The sequence below is a fragment of the Paramormyrops kingsleyae genome, chromosome 25 (genome assembly GCF_048594095.1).
Source record: "Paramormyrops kingsleyae isolate MSU_618 chromosome 25, PKINGS_0.4, whole genome shotgun sequence".
In the NCBI taxonomy this organism is placed as follows: Eukaryota; Metazoa; Chordata; class Actinopteri; order Osteoglossiformes; family Mormyridae; genus Paramormyrops; species Paramormyrops kingsleyae.
Genome location: NC_132821.1, coordinates 14,627,046 through 14,642,784, shown reverse-complemented (window position 1 = coordinate 14,642,784; position 15,739 = coordinate 14,627,046). Strand labels below are relative to the sequence as shown.

At 44.2% G+C, this 15,739-nt stretch overlaps 2 protein-coding genes and 1 long non-coding RNA gene across 3 annotated transcripts; all 3 read right to left on the bottom strand.

Annotated features, from left to right (window-relative positions):
• Nucleotides 1-4,369: 4,369 nt before the first annotated feature.
• On the bottom strand, nucleotides 4,370-6,445 carry LOC140582951 (uncharacterized). Its single transcript, XR_011985755.1, has 3 exons — nucleotides 6,263-6,445; nucleotides 5,618-5,984; nucleotides 4,370-5,321 (listed from the first exon to the last, which is right to left on the bottom strand). It is a non-coding gene; the product is annotated as an uncharacterized lncRNA (long non-coding RNA).
• Nucleotides 6,446-6,584: 139 nt separating this feature from the next.
• LOC140582765 (uncharacterized) lies at nucleotides 6,585-8,076 on the bottom strand. Its single transcript, XM_072707077.1, has 6 exons — nucleotides 8,016-8,076; nucleotides 7,721-7,937; nucleotides 7,518-7,637; nucleotides 7,276-7,436; nucleotides 6,981-7,184; nucleotides 6,585-6,849 (listed from the first exon to the last, which is right to left on the bottom strand). The coding sequence occupies exons 1-6, from the start codon at nucleotides 8,039-8,041 to the stop codon at nucleotides 6,585-6,587; spliced, it is 993 nt and encodes a 330-aa protein (XP_072563178.1). The 5' UTR covers nucleotides 8,042-8,076.
• Nucleotides 8,077-12,968: 4,892 nt separating this feature from the next.
• On the bottom strand, nucleotides 12,969-15,376 carry LOC140582764 (uncharacterized). The gene is made up of 7 exons (XM_072707076.1): nucleotides 15,316-15,376; nucleotides 15,021-15,237; nucleotides 14,818-14,937; nucleotides 14,576-14,736; nucleotides 14,281-14,484; nucleotides 13,902-14,149; nucleotides 12,969-13,803 (listed from the first exon to the last, which is right to left on the bottom strand). The coding sequence occupies exons 1-7, from the start codon at nucleotides 15,339-15,341 to the stop codon at nucleotides 13,205-13,207; spliced, it is 1,575 nt and encodes a 524-aa protein (XP_072563177.1). The 5' UTR covers nucleotides 15,342-15,376; the 3' UTR covers nucleotides 12,969-13,204.
• Between the last annotated feature and the right edge of the window lie 363 nt (nucleotides 15,377-15,739).

Sequence of the window (15,739 nt, the reverse complement as noted above, 5' to 3'; positions counted from 1 at the left end):
CGGAGCTGTAACAAAGACAAGGGTGAGAATCGCTCGGAAGTGGCATGACCAACAATAAGTTTAAGTAGTTGGGTAGGCGTGGTGGTAATTAATTGCAGCCGCGCCGTCAGCCGTCATGACAGTGGTACTCGTTGATCTTAACTGAAATAGGTTAAATAATCCATGTGTCTTTTCTGACAAGCAGCATTAATCTGAAGTTAAACCTGCCTCCTTGGAGGCTTAATTTAAGGCATCATTTACTCCTGCAGTCACTCTAATCTTCCATCAGGAAATTGGCTCAATTAGTTCAGGACTAGGCTAAGTCCAAAACCGTTTCAATCCTTGACTGAGAAAGCATACTTCAGTTATTCTGGATTAAAAGACCTTTTTATTCTAGGACTAGGCTTAGTCTCTGTCTGGTAAACCGGCCCAATGAGTTTAATGCTTGCTGGACTAATTTGTTTCAGAGTCATTAGGAGTTATTGCAGTTCAGTTCAATTCAATTTTATTTATATAGCACTTTTAACAACAGTCATTGTCACAAAGCACTTTACGTTTAACCGGCCAGAACCCCAGCAAGCAAGCCTGAGGCGACAGTGGCAAGGAAAAACTCCCTCTAGCAGGAAGAAACCTTGAGAAGAACCTAGACTCGGAAGGGGACCCCATCCTCCTCTGGGCGACCGGGGAGCATGAAAGGCGAGTCTAATGACTTGTCCACCCTGTCTGAAATCCTCAACCATAGTCCCCTTACCAAAAAAATCATCCGTAACCTGCCTGAATGACTACCGGCCAGTAGCGCTCACCCCAGTCCTGATGAAGTGCTTTGAAAGACTGGTCCGGAGTCATATCATGTCCTTTATCCCTCCCACCTTTGATGCCTACAGAGCAAATAGGTCTACGGAGGATGCGGTAGCTGTTGCTCTTCATGCTACCCTGTCCCATCTGGAGCATCAGGGGAACTACGCACGTCTCCTCTTCATTGACTTTAGCTCTGCTTTTAACACCATCCTCCCCCACAGACTGGTATGCAAACTGTCACACCTGGGACTCCCCTTCTCCACCTGTCTGTGGATTAAGGACTTCCTGACAGACCGTAAACAAAGGGTTAGGGTGGGCCCCCATATCTCCTCAGCAATCACTGTCAGCACTGGCTCCCCCCAGGGCTGCGTGCTGAGCCCCCTGCTCTTCACGTTGTACACACACGACTGTGCTCCCGCACACAACAGCAACACCTTTGTCAAATTTGCAGATGACACCACTGTGGTGGGGCTCATCTCTGGGGGAGAGGAGTCTGCTTACAGGCACGAAGTGGCGCGGCTGACATCGTGGTGCACTGACAACAACCTGCTCCTGAACACAGCAAAGACCAAGGAAATTGTTGTGGATTTCAGGAAAAAGAAAACAGACACCAAACCACTTTACATCAGTGGGGACTGTGTGGAGAGGGTGTTGGACTTCCGCTTCCTGGGTGTTCGTATCACTGACGACCTGTCCTGGGGCACAAACTCAACAGAACTGAGAGTCCTCAGGAAAAACAACATCTCTCAAAAACTGCTGGTGTCCTTCTATCGCTGTTCCATTGAGAGCATCCTGTGCTACTGCCTCTGCACGTGGTTTTCCAGCTGTACACTAGCACAGAGAAAAACATTACAGAGGATCGTAGGAACCGCCCAGCAGATCATCGGCTGTCATTTACCCACTCTAGAAGAACTGCACAACTCACGCTTCCTCAGCAGAGCGAAAAACATTTTAAAAGACCCCTCACACCCTGCTCATGATCTGTTCCAACTGCTGCCATCAGGCAAAAGATATAGGAGCATTAAAGCTAGGACAAATGGACTATACAGCAGCTTCTACCCTGTTGCCATCAGGGCATTGAATATCAGTTAATTTTTTTTTTCTTCACCTCAATTCTACCTCATGTGCAATAAGGACTTGTGCAATATTGTCCCATGTAGAGTGAATGTTGTCTACACTGACATGTTGTTATTTATATAGATTTTTTATGTCCGACATGGGGATTGCACCTAATTACGTTGTACTTGTTACAATGACAATAAAGTTATTCTGATTCTGAAACTGCATTAACATTGACAATAATTTGATTCCATATAAAAACATAAGAACTATACAAACGAGAGGAGGCCATTCGGCCCATCGAGCTCGCTTGGGGAGAACTTAACTAATAGCTCAGAGTTGTTAAAATCTTATCTAGCTCTGATTTAAAGGAACCCAAGGATTCAGCTTGCACTACATTAACAGGAAGACTATTCCATACTCTGACTACACGCTGTGTAAAGAAGTGCTTCCTTAAATCCAATTTGAAATGTTCTCCCGCTAATTTCCACCTATGACCACGAGTTCTTGTATTTGAACTAATGCTGAAGTAACTATTCGGTTGAACAGCATCCAAACCTGTTAGAATCTTATAGACCTGGATCATGTCCCCCCTCAGTCTCCTTTGCTTGAGGCTGAACAGATTTAGCTCAACTAACCTTTCCTTGTATGACATTACTCTAAGACCAGGAATCATTCTTGTGGCCCTACGTTGCACCTTTTCTAAGGCCGCAATGTCCTTTTTAAAATATGGCGACCAAACCTGCACACAATATTCTAGGTGAGGTCTCACCAAGGAATTGTATAATCTTAGCATTACCTCCCTTGACTTAAACTCCACACACCTGGAGATATACCCCAACATCCTATTGGCCTTTTTTATTGCTTCCCCGCACTGGCGAGAATGAGACATGGAAGCATCAACATACACACCAAGGTCTTTCTCATATATCAGCTACCTTTATTTCAGTAGGTCCCATAAAATACCTGTACTTTATATTTCTGCTCCCTATATGGAGTACCTTACATTTGTCTATGTTAAATTTCATCTGCCAGGTATCGGCCCAGTCACTAATTAAATCAAGAAAGTTTTAAAGTCCCAGTTGGTTTCATGTAGTTATCTCCAAGGAGTCCAGGTGAGGGTTCAAGTGGTGTAGTGTCGGCTCAGGATCAGCTTGGAAAAGAGAAGATGGAGAAGAGTTATTGCCCTACACCTAACCTAACCTCCGGCAGTACTAAAGTAACTATGGCAGCCTGGCTAAAAGGGAGACCTGGAAGGAAGCACAGACACGAGGGTTTCCAGGGGTTTTGGCGTCAAGCCAAACTACCGTCAACAGTTCAGGTGTTATGGTCACCAGCCCATCACAGGGCAGGGAATAACCCAGGAGTGGGCGCCAACACATCCACCTCGTAACACAATCCTAATTGGCTGCCTACCTGCAAGGATCTGTCTGTAGGGGTATGTAGGGTACGCTGAACAATCAGGGCACAGCAGGCTCATCACCCAGGCGGGATTAAAAGCCCTAATGGAGAATTTCAGGCAGAGGGTGAATAGAGATGTACATTATGAGAAAAAATATGTGCTTTTAGAACATTGAAGCATGTAAATATATTCTTGTAGACCCTAAAAATTGAATTATTAACAGTGAATATGAGCATAATAATGGTCTTTTAAACAACATTAGGTTGCTGTCCATGGTGCTGAAAACCTGGATTGGCAAGTTTTACATGAATTTTTTACCCTCTTTAACTGTAACCCTCTTATTTTGTTGGCAGTGATGCTCTGTGAAGTCTACAGGGGTGGGTATAGAAAGGATTACAGTGGGTAATAGGTGATTTACATTAACTTTTTACCAGTGGCAGAACCAGAGGGGTGTCCGTGGTGGCACTGGACACCCCTGACATCCGATTGGCCACCCCGGGTGCCACCCCAAAGTTTTATTTGCTGCTGGCAGATCCTGATGCTGATTGACATCTCATTTGTCTAAAGAAGTTTTTGAATTTTGCCGGCAACGCTGCTCAAGCTATTTTCAAATCAAAGACGAGCCAAAGACAATAGCATGGTTTCAAGCAGTGGCGGCCGGCACTGCTTGCATAGGATAAGAGGGGCTAAAAATGTAAAATATATTTTTACAAATTAAGTTTTTAAATTCGGTTTACCCACCAGTATGTGCCTACATGCGATATGAATAACATATACAACATTTCCCACCTAGTGACATTCATTCACCAGTGAGTTTCTGTCATGGGGCGCTGAGAAAAAGCGCCCCCTGAGTGCAGCCAAATAGCCCGTCATGTACTGTTGCTAGGGTAAATTAATAAATATGCGGCCAATCAGTCTCTCAGAATTTTATGGTCTTGGGGCGCTGAAAATTCTGCCCCAAGCAGCAGAAAATACCGCGAGATTTAAGTTTCTTTTTTCTTTTGAGGCGCGGTCACTCAGAGAGGCGCGGTCCATCAGAGTAATAGTGATGGGATTTATGGCTCTGTGAGGGGATCCGGATCTTGGCGATCCGTTCCTTTCAAAGAGCCATTCAAAAGAACGGCTCTTTTGGCTCTTTTTAAATATTTAGTCAGTTTTAAGAAGCCAGCTTTGGGGCATCTCAGTTTATCCTGGAAATAATCACTGGGAGGAATGATGAGGTGAGATTTGTAGTCAAATAATTAAAACTCAGATATCACACACCAATATCTGAGTTTGAATTATTCTGAAATATTGATTATTACCTCATTTGTCATGTGTGGACTATATTCCATAGGGTTGCACAACATCCCTCTGCTTAGACAGTGACATCACTATTTTGGATTTACCTTTAGTACAAAGTGTGTGTATGTGTAAAGCTACGTTGACTTATGTTATTCATACAATACCTACTCACAAATAAACATCAAAAACAAAGCCGGCTGCAATGAATTTCTGTGCAAAACAGCTTTTACTACAAACACTTCCACACAAGAACATTGTTATCACACAAGAACATTTTGATAGAAAACAAAAAATATTTAAAGTTTTAGATATATACTGTAGATAAAATTAGAATAAATAAAATGGAAATGTCTACATACAGTCCACTATTACTACTATAACTACTGTAAACTTTGCAAATAAGAGATCAGCCCCTTCAAGTTTTAAATGAACACAAAATGCAATGTAAATAAATACAAAGCAGTTCCTTACTTTATGGCTTTTTCTGCCTCTCTTTCTTGTCCTTGGGCAAATTTGCATTAAGGAAGACAAGAGCTCTGACCTTTTTGGGCTTAAGGCGACTTCTCCTCTCTGAGATTATCTGTCCAGTTTTCGAGAATATTCTCTCAGAGGGAACTGATGTCGCCACAACACAAAGCTTCTTGGCCATCAACTTGCTAAGCCTGGGGTAAACAGGGGCTCGATTCTCCCACCACTTGAGGGGATCCTCATGTGTTGGAAGAAGAGGCTCCTCCAGGTAGGCTCGCACCTCCATGACAGCATCGGCGGTGGGATTCCTGGCTTCCACTGTTCCAGCTACCTGCTCATAGGGGTGGGAGATATAACAATGGGAGATACCATTTTTATGTGATTAGATTAGATTAAATTAGATTCAACTTTTGTCATTACACAGTGTAAGAGAACAGAGTAATGAAATGCAGTTTAGCATTTAATTAGAAGTGACAATAGTAGATTTGCATATGTACAGTATGTGCAGTATGTACAGATTAAATGCAGTGATTTACAGCTAGTGGAAGTTTTAGACTGAGATATCAGACTGATTTCATTCTAGAGATTTTTAGAGAAAAAAATGTGAATTATTGTTGCCACCCTTACTTCCTCATGGAAATAGCTCCAAACTATTGATCCAGCACCACTGCCTGCTCCTTCCAGTCCTTCCACAGCTGGTTGCTGTTGGATGGGTGTGCCACTGCTAATTCTTGCTGCTGCAGTTGACAGCCTTTCAAACGTCTCATCTGCTGTTCTGCCATCAGGGAAGGCCATCCTCTTAAAACGCGGGTCAAGTGCAGCAGTATCTGCTAGTATGTGGTTGGCATGAATCCTGTGGAATCGCGATGACATACTCGCACACAGACTGTCGATCACACCTTGCGCTGCCGCTGTTGTAGTGTTTCGCCGGAAATCAGCGGTGGCTCTTTGAAGTCCCCTGGCCAGCACTATGACCTTCGAGGCTGTCAAGTAGCTGGTGAAAAGGAAAAAAAAAAAACTTTAATGTTACAATTTTAAAGCTGAAACAATGATAAATATTACAATGTATTAAACAGATATCTATTGTGGTATCAAATATCCATAATTTTTTATCAGGAAATTGGCATGCAGGCTACAGAAATCTACTGACAATGATATATACTCCAGTGTATTACACAGATTTCTAATATGGTATAAAATATTCATAATTTACTATCAAGTACTATGCATGCATGCTAAAGAAATATACTGCTGTGCAACTGAGCTACATACCTTTCTGCACTGAGTTCCACAGTGACTTCCTCAAATGGTTGCAAGATTGTGCACATTTCTTGCACTGTGGTCCATTCCTCCTGGGACAGGTGGCGGCCAGGTGCATTGGTGACGGCCAGGGTGGGGATTATGGCATTTTTACTGGCAATAAAGCTTTTCAACATGTAGTAGGTGGAATTCCACCTTGTAGGACAATCCTGTTTCGGTCGGAGCTCAGTGGGCTGCCGTCTGCCAAAGTGTGCTGTCAAGAACAAAGTAAATTGTTGTTAGTTAAGAAGCCTATGTAGATAGGACCGTTTCACAGTAAAAAATGTCATTAGTGCTACAAACAATACTCACACAAGACATGCCGTACGCGCATCCTCATCTGGGCCTTCAGCCAGCGATCATAGAGCTGCCGCTGAAACCGGCCCGACGTCTGCGAGCGTGCCGTCTTGTCTGGGATGTCGCCATCCAGGGTCACGGGGTGGGTCCGAAGGAGCTGATCGAACGCTGCCTGGACATCCATCTGTTGGTTGGATGCCAGGGCAGCATCCCGTGCGGCACCACGGGCAGAACAGCTGGGTCCTTCCTCTGCGGAGTCAGCGCTGAGATAAATATAAAAATAAAAAAAATTAAAAAAAACCCACAAACGTTTAAGGTTAGTGTTCAGTGGTGAGGGCTTTGGTTGTGTGTCTTGATGTTGGTAAATGTGTTGACAAACAGAAAACATGCCTACCTTGAGTCACCTGCCAGCTTCTTCAGCAGCTTACTGGCCAGCACCACATTCCGCGACTGCTTCATCCGGTAGTGCTCGTCAGCCGTCGCAGTGGAATGAGTGAGGTAATCGGCCACCAAGGACTTCTCTTGGTCCGTCAAGTCCTTGGTGGCCGTCTCAAAGATGCGCCGGGCCGTCTGGTAGGTGACTGGATCCAGCTTGTATCTAAAATACAAAAATACATTTATTAATACGTCTCACACAACACGTATGTAGAACATATTATAGGGGGAATTAATCATGACGATCAGCTCACTTTTGGTGCAGCCGGTTGAGGTCATTCGAAGCGTTGAACGCCGGCCTGCCTGCGGTGGAGACGAAGAACCGTTTGTCTCCTCCCAGGTCATCCAGTGTCGTCCGGCTCCTCTTGGAGCTCAGGAGCTGTGGCCGTACCTGGGTGAAGTAGATGTCGAACCACTGTTGGCAGAGGAAAACAGATTAAATCGCTGCTCTTGAAATAAACTATGAAATAAATCTTATCAAACTTGATATACTTACCGTCTCCTCCTCAGAGGACAATGCAAACGTGGCCGCTTGCTGCGCCGACGTCTTGTGTTCCTTCACCACAATCACCGTATGGTCGGCCTCGGACGTGCTCCTGGTCATCCACTCCTGGACCTACACAATACAATGATGTCCCACTGATAAATAAGAGTATCGGCAAAAAGGAAAAGTGAAGACAAAAAGAATACAACACTTACGGTCATGTGCTCCACCACGCCTGGTGGCTGGAGATGCTTCAGAATCACCGTGGCCTCCAGGTAGTAGAGGACAAGGCAGCACTCTGCACACTCCAGGGGCATCTCCTCCGGATACACCTTGCCAAGGACTGCCAAGAAGTCGTTCTTGGCAGCCCTCAGCACGGCCCAGCAGTCCTCTGGACTCTTCTCTGGGCTCATCCCCGTGAGAATGACATGACTATGTGGGTGGGAGAAGAAAATTCAATTACTGTCAATCCTAATCAATACAGTACACATTTTAATAAAATGTGCTCACAATGTAAAATGGCTCTGCTTCTCCATGCAGTGCACTCCAGGAGCAGTGAGGGAGATAAAAATAAAAACATTATGAGTGTGTTAAACACAGTAGAGGAGATGTATAATCAAATCATAATATGGAATTTAACGGGTGTTGACAGTTGAACTTACCTCCTTTGCGTCATCTCCTTACTCACCAACTTTGCAGAGCTCTGCTGGAGTGAGCCCAGGTACTCCACGAAGAACATTGCCTCATTCCACAAGGCAATGTTGTCACGCCGGAGGTTGGTGGCCACGGTGTGGTACTTGAGGAATCTGTCAGAGGAAGGACATGTATGTAAGTATCCATATGTACATAAACTTGTACATGTCACCATGACAATAGTGGGAGGACTGAACTTCCTTGAAGAAAACAGATACGACAATACAACACAAACCTACAATATACTGTTAAAAATCTACATGCTACCAACCTCTTCAGGCTCTTCATGTAGTTGACCTGAGTCTGCCTGGAGAGACCAGCCTCAGTCAGCTCCCGAAAGAAGAGCTTCGTCCTCTCCCTCTCCCTCAGAAATTCAAGGGATGGCTCTTCAGGGTTCACAAAAAACATGAACCTGCTGACGTTTTCCACCTGGAAAATAAAATCGGCATTACTTAATGAATATATTGCGTAGATATAAAGCTCCAAAAAATAATAGAGTGAACTTTTATGGGAGACCTCACCGTCTGCTTGAAATTCTCAATCAGGAGATCCTTCTCCAAGTATGCGGCGAAGCCCTTCAGGAGGGGATGGTCCAGAGAATGTTTCCGGTGCAGTCCCTTCTCCTGCATCATGTGCCTGGAGGTCTGTGGCCACTGCACCTCCCGGGTACTGCCATGTGGAAAACATATTTCGTCTTAAAATTGCACCTTCAATTGGCTCACAAGCAAAAGCAAAAGGTATCAATGAAGCTGCAAATCCGAGACACTCATACTCACACTTGAAAGATCTCGCCGTTGCTGACACTGACTGCGTCCTCCGACTGCTCAGTCGCCGAGCTCTCCGGTCGCTGCACGGTTGTACCAGCCATCACAGGAACACTGCTGGTCTGCGCCGCTACTGCTGGGGAGGGGGTGTCAGGCACCACCATGTGGCGACGCTCCAGCTCCTGGATCATCCTTTCAGATAAATAAGTAAATAAAAAAAACTGTTAGTAAATGTCATACTGAAGAAACGAAGCGAGATGTGTAAAAAAGACTGAAGAGTTTTCCCACCAACCTGCTCATAGGATTAGCATCATCCATAATGTCTCGCAGGTGCCTGTAGCTGAACACCCTGCCCCACTGCAGAACTTCAAGCGCATCCTGCTTTGCCTTCTCCACTACTTCTTGGATGGCTTCTTTCGAAGATCTCTTCATGCACACCCTAGTCAGATGCACCGAGAGGCTTGCCTGTGTCTTCTTGCACACGGGGCAGAGCAGGAAATGCCTGTTGGAAGTACTGCGGATATAAAAAAACAACAACAAAAAAAAACAATTAACAGTTTTATGTAACAGTCAAGGAAGTGTTACTTAAGATTAGATTTAATTCATGATTTTCAGGACCCATTCCAGTCATCATCATCAACATTGTTCATTCCTCAGTGGTTTTGATAAATAACATTTGCATATCTATTGTCATCCTGATGGGTCCCAGACTGAGAAAAGTAATTAGTAAACTACATGATCACAACTACTGAAAGATTTTTACTAATTACAGTCGAACTTCGTTACAACGTACCTCGGGGGACATTAAGAATTTGTACGTTATAACCATAGTATGTTGTAACCAGGTCCCTCAAAATGAATGGAACGGGGGCTGCATGCAAGAAGTGCGGCCGGCGTGGAATGCTTCGTGAGGATAGGTTCATACAGTTAGGCGTTGCTAAGCGATGTAGATGGCCGGCAACAGCCGATTCTGAATTGTGCACGCGCTCGGAAGATGAGGCTGTACGTTGTAACGATGGTCAGTTTGCCTATTTTCCTCTGAAAATCATACGTTATATCGAAGTTTACGCTGTAAAGGTGTATGTTCTAAGCGATACCGGCAAATGGAATAATGCAATACGCGAATTCGGGACATCGAAATTTGAACGTTGTATTGGTGTAAACGTTATAAACGGGGTATGTTGTAACGAGGTTCGACTGTAGTTACATTTATATCAAGCAATATAAGCCCTTATATTTTAGCAATCTGAAAGTGCTACAGAGTAAAAATAAAGAGATTAAATAGGAGAATCTATAAAATGTCTTTCTAAAAAGATGAGTTTTTGTAATTAAAAAAAGTTGCTTCGAAATATTGTTTTAGTTTTGTAGTGGATGCAATTTAAGTTTAAACAATAGTACTGTAGTCAGTTTAAGAGACTTAAGCAGTGTCAGTAAACTACATACAAAGATGAACAACACAGTTTCTACACATTCAAAAGCAATAATAAATTGATCGTAATTACTTACGCCTTGGAAGCCATTCTTCACGAGTTGTTCAACAAAAGATGAAATCTTGAGCAGAATCTGGAGCTCTTGTCTCGCTGGAAGCAGAGGTAGAGTGACTGTACATGCGGAGGTCTCCTCTTAATATACGATTCTGACCGCCCCCCCGCCCCCTCGTAGCCCCGCCCACCCCATCCCACCCCACTCCACCCCCGGTGTCACTCTGAGGGACACTTCCACTGGAAGACAGTTTCAAACAATATAACTTTTAAAAAGGATAAGAACTGAATTTTTATTTCTAAATAAGGTGATAAATCGATAGTGCAGTTATAAAACTTCTGCACGATTTCGCCACCACACCACAAAAATATAGTAGCCTATTTAATATAATATAAATCTACCCAAACAAAAGATCCCTTATGTTGCTTGCTGACATACATTTCATTTGTGTCTGTCTTTGCCATTTCAAAACCATGTTGTGACTCTTGTGTGACTTTAATATAAGCTATTGGAGCTGTAATATTGTCAGTTTTACAATCTCTTGATTAATGTGGAAGATCGTAATTTAACATACATAGGATGGTAATAAAGAATGTTTGCTTTCTTATGTGTCGGTCACGGTAAGCAACCGCAACGGCCCGCATACCAAGCTACAGCGATTCTGAGCAATATTGGCAGTATGATCCAATTTCGATTTCGCCGTTTTTACCCCGAAATTTCTGCACGAATTCGCCACCACACCACATATATATAGTATACTATAATATAATTTACCCAAACAACGGATCCCTTATGTTGCTTGCTTATATACATTTAATTTCTGTCTGTCTTTGCCATTTCAAAACCATGTTGTGACTCTTGGGTGACTTTAATATAAGCTATTGGAGCTGTAATATTGTCCGTTTTACAATCTCTTGATTAATGTGGAAGATCATAATTTAACATACATAGGATGATAATAAATAATGTTTGCTTTCTTATGTGTCGGTCACGGTAAGCAACCGCAACGGCCCGCATACCATCGGAAAGCTGCAGCGATTCTGAGCAATATTGGCAGTATGATCCAATTTCGATTTCGCCGTATTTACCCTGAAATTTCTGCCTGAATTTGCCCCCCCTCCCCGCCGCCTTGCTCTAACCCACTCTCGCACTCGCTCACTATTTGGAGCGAGCCAGCCTTAAAGGGCCCAGATCGCATTACTGATGGTACCATATATTGTTCTAATCCGTACTGTTGTGACACAGACAAATTGACATACAGTGACTACTAATATTAGCAGGATAGACTCAGTGTATAATGTTCCGAATATTTTGGTGTATTGCTCGGCATTACTGGTTGTTTAATACATTTATTTTAGTCACTCTGTTTACCTGATCTCAGCCTAATTGTTGCGCTGGCAGATAGTTGGGGGATGGGTAGCCGTGCATGTGCATCGCAGAGAGGTGAAAAACAGCAATCAAGGAAACAATAGCCCTCATCTCAGAAGCCGATGTTAACGACTTGAGTAACTGACCTGCTTGATTCAAATGCTGATGACTCCCAGGCTGAGGAATTTGTAACTAAATAGTTGGATTAAAAATATTTGCATCATTGTAATTTGCTCACAACTACAGCTAACTTGCCTGTGTGGCCCTGTTCCCTGTTTTCTTCTGCTTATTACTTACTTTTAGTTGAATTTCCAATTGTCATCTCCATTGTTTAGTGCTCAATGTCTTTGATAAATAACATCATATATATAATATGTCTAATATAAGTTTAATAACTTTATAATTTAATATAAGTTAGGACAAGCTTAATACTCTAATTGTATATCAACTATATATATCATAATTAGCCCTTCTGAAGTCTGTTACCCGTCATCTCAGATGTTGATGTTAACCGCTTCAGTAAGTAACCTGTGGGTCGCACTGGTAAAATAGTTGAGGTTATTTTTCCTTAAAACGGTCATCATGTTTTTATTCTCCACAAATACTGTAGGTTGTCAGCTTTATTTGCCTGTGTACATTTTATATTGTCTGTCATTGCTTTGACCTCTGTGATTTTGCTAAGGTTATCCTGCTAATTCCCTTGCAAACTGTAAAATAAAAGCGTGATTATTTGAGTAGACGGGCTGTGTGTTTCAGTTCGTCACGTGCTTTGGTGTATTTGCGGTGTATTACAGGTCAGTGTGCCACGCATCAGATAGGTAGTGGCCCAGTCTATAATGCTCCAAATATTTTGAAGGGTTACTCTAAAACTGCTGGGGCTATTGACATGTGTCTGGTCTCTGTGTGGACCACAAATGTTGTGCTTTAATTTGATGCTTAATTTGGCTTTATAGCCTGAGGTAGGAGCTCAAACAGACCTCATTCTAGGCATCCGTACAGATTGTCAGGCCCTTCCGAAGTCTGTTACCCCTCATCTCAGATGTTGATGTTAACCGCTTGAGTAAGTGACCTGTGTGTCGCACTTAAACTACTGTAATACTTGGGGCAACGACAAGGTCTTAAACTTTATACATTGTCAAAAAAAAACCCAAAACAATTATACTAGAAAAGTGTCACTTTATTTCACATTTAAAGAGTTATTTCACATAAAAACTGCATACAAGAAAATAGTACAGTGCAATCAGGATGTACTTGGGCCAATTGATTAGAAATTAAGAGCTTTAAATTTGATGAATGAATAATCTGCCCGACCTTGCATGGTGGAATAATCTACCCACATCACTTTTGGGAAGAGTAGCAAACAATCAAAATGATGATCTTGCCAAAAATTAACTACATGTTCTCAATGGTTCTCAGTCCCTCTCCCCTGAACGATTTCCTCTGCACCCCATAATCGAACAACAGTTCCTCCCCAACATTAATCCTGTTCAGGGCCAAAAGCAAAATAACATCCTGTCCCCCGACGGCTGGGCTGTACAGTCTTGGCCGGAGGTTGGCCTTCTTATGGGAATGATTAATCAGCCGGCCAAAAGGCTGTATGCCCGGGTGACAGGCACACTCAGACTTATGGCTGTTCCGGAAGAAGAACATGTAGCCAGATTCTTCTTCCTTCGTCGATGAGTGAATCCGCTGGCCCTCAGTGGCTGTGACTACCGGCCCGTGGTAGTCACACACCACCTCACCAGCCTGGAACTGCCGGGTGGCGCAGACTCCCTTCCCCTTCCCCGCAATGTCCATCACCACAAGTCCCTTCCACTTCTGGTTGTGGATGAGCTCCTGGATGTGGCTAGAGTCCACGGCAGTGTCCACCGAACCCACTGGTCTCCAGTCCTTCAGAACGCTGGCCGCGCTGGGAACGTTACTTTTCCAGCCTTGGTTCCTGATCCAAGCGTCGACCCGGGACTCGGTGGGCTGCCGTCTGCCAAAGTGTGCTGTCAAGAACAAAGTAAATTGTTGTTAGTTAAGAAGCCTATGTAGATAGGACCGTTTCACAGTAAAAAATGTCATTAGTGCTACAAACAATACTCACACAAGACATGCCGTACGCGCATCCTCATCTGGGCCTTCAGCCAGCGATCATAGAGCTGCCGCTGAAACCGGCCCGACGTCTGCGAGCGTGCTGTCTTGTCTGGGATGTCGCCATCCAGGGTCACGGGGTGGGTCCGAAGGAGCTGATCGAACGCTGCCTGGACATCCATCTGTTGGTTGGATGCCAGGGCAGCATCCCGTGCGGCACCACGGGCAGAACAGCTGGGTCCTTCCTCTGCGGAGTCAGCGCTGAGATAAATATAAAAATAAAAAAAATAAAAAAAACCCCACAAACGTTTAAGGTTAGTGTTCAGTGGTGAGGGCTTTGGTTGTGTGTCTTGATGTTGGTAAGTGTGTTGACAAACAGAAAACATGCCTACCTTGAGTCACCTGCCAGCTTCTTCAGCAGCTTACTGGCCAGCACCACATTCCGCGACTGCTTCATCCGGTAGTGCTCGTCAGCCGTCGCAGTGGAATGAGTGAGGTAATCGGCCACCAAGGACTTCTCTTGGTCCGTCAAGTCCTTGGTGGCCGTCTCAAAGATGCGCCGGGCCGTCTGGTAGGTGACTGGATCCAGCTTGTATCTAAAATACAAAAATACATTTATTAATACGTCTCACACAACACGTATGTAGAACATATTATAGGGGGAATTAATCATGACGATCAGCTCACTTTTGGTGCAGCCGGTTGAGGTCATTCGAAGCGTTGAACGCCGGCCTGCCTGCGGTGGAGACGAAGAACCGTTTGTCTCCTCCCAGGTCATCCAGTGTCGTCCGGCTCCTCTTGGAGCTCAGGAGCTGTGGCCGTACCTGGGTGAAGTAGATGTCGAACCACTGTTGGCAGAGGAAAACAGATTAAATCGCTGCTCTTGAAATAAACTATGAAATAAATCTTATCAAACTTGATATACTTACCGTCTCCTCCTCAGAGGACAATGCAAACGTGGCCGCTTGCTGCGCCGACGTCTTGTGTTCCTTCACCACAATCACCGTATGGTCGGCCTCGGACGTGCTCCTGGTCATCCACTCCTGGACCTACACAATACAATGATGTCCCACTGATAAATAAGAGTATCGGCAAAAAGGAAAAGTGAAGACAAAAAGAATACAACACTTACGGTCATGTGCTCCACCACGCCTGGTGGCTGGAGATGCTTCAGAATCACCGTGGCCTCCAGGTAGTAGAGGACAAGGCAGCACTCTGCACACTCCAGGGGCATCTCCTCCGGATACACCTTGCCAAGGACTGCCAAGAAGTCGTTCTTGGCAGCCCTCAGCACGGCCCAGCAGTCCTCTGGACTCTTCTCTGGGCTCATCCCCGTGAGAATGACATGACTATGTGGGTGGGAGAAGAAAATTCAATTACTGTCAATCCTAATCAATACAGTACACATTTTAATAAAATGTGCTCACAATGTAAAATGGCTCTGCTTCTCCATGCAGTGCACTCCAGGAGCAGTGAGGGAGATAAAAATAAAAACATTATGAGTGTGTTAAACACAGTAGAGGAGATGTATAATCAAATCATAATATGGAATTTAACGGGTGTTGACAGTTGAACTTACCTCCATTGCGTCATCTCCTTACTCACCAACTTTGCAGAGCTCTGCTGGAGTGAGCCCAGGTACTCCACGAAGAACATTGCCTCATTCCACAAGGCAATGTTGTCACGCCGGAGGTCGGTGGCCACGGTGTGGTACTTGAGGAATCTGTCAGAGGAAGGACATGTATGTAAGTATCCATATGTACATAAACTTGTACATGCCACCATGACAATAGTGGGAGGACTGAACTTCCTTGAAGAAAACAGATACGACAATACAACACAAACCTACAA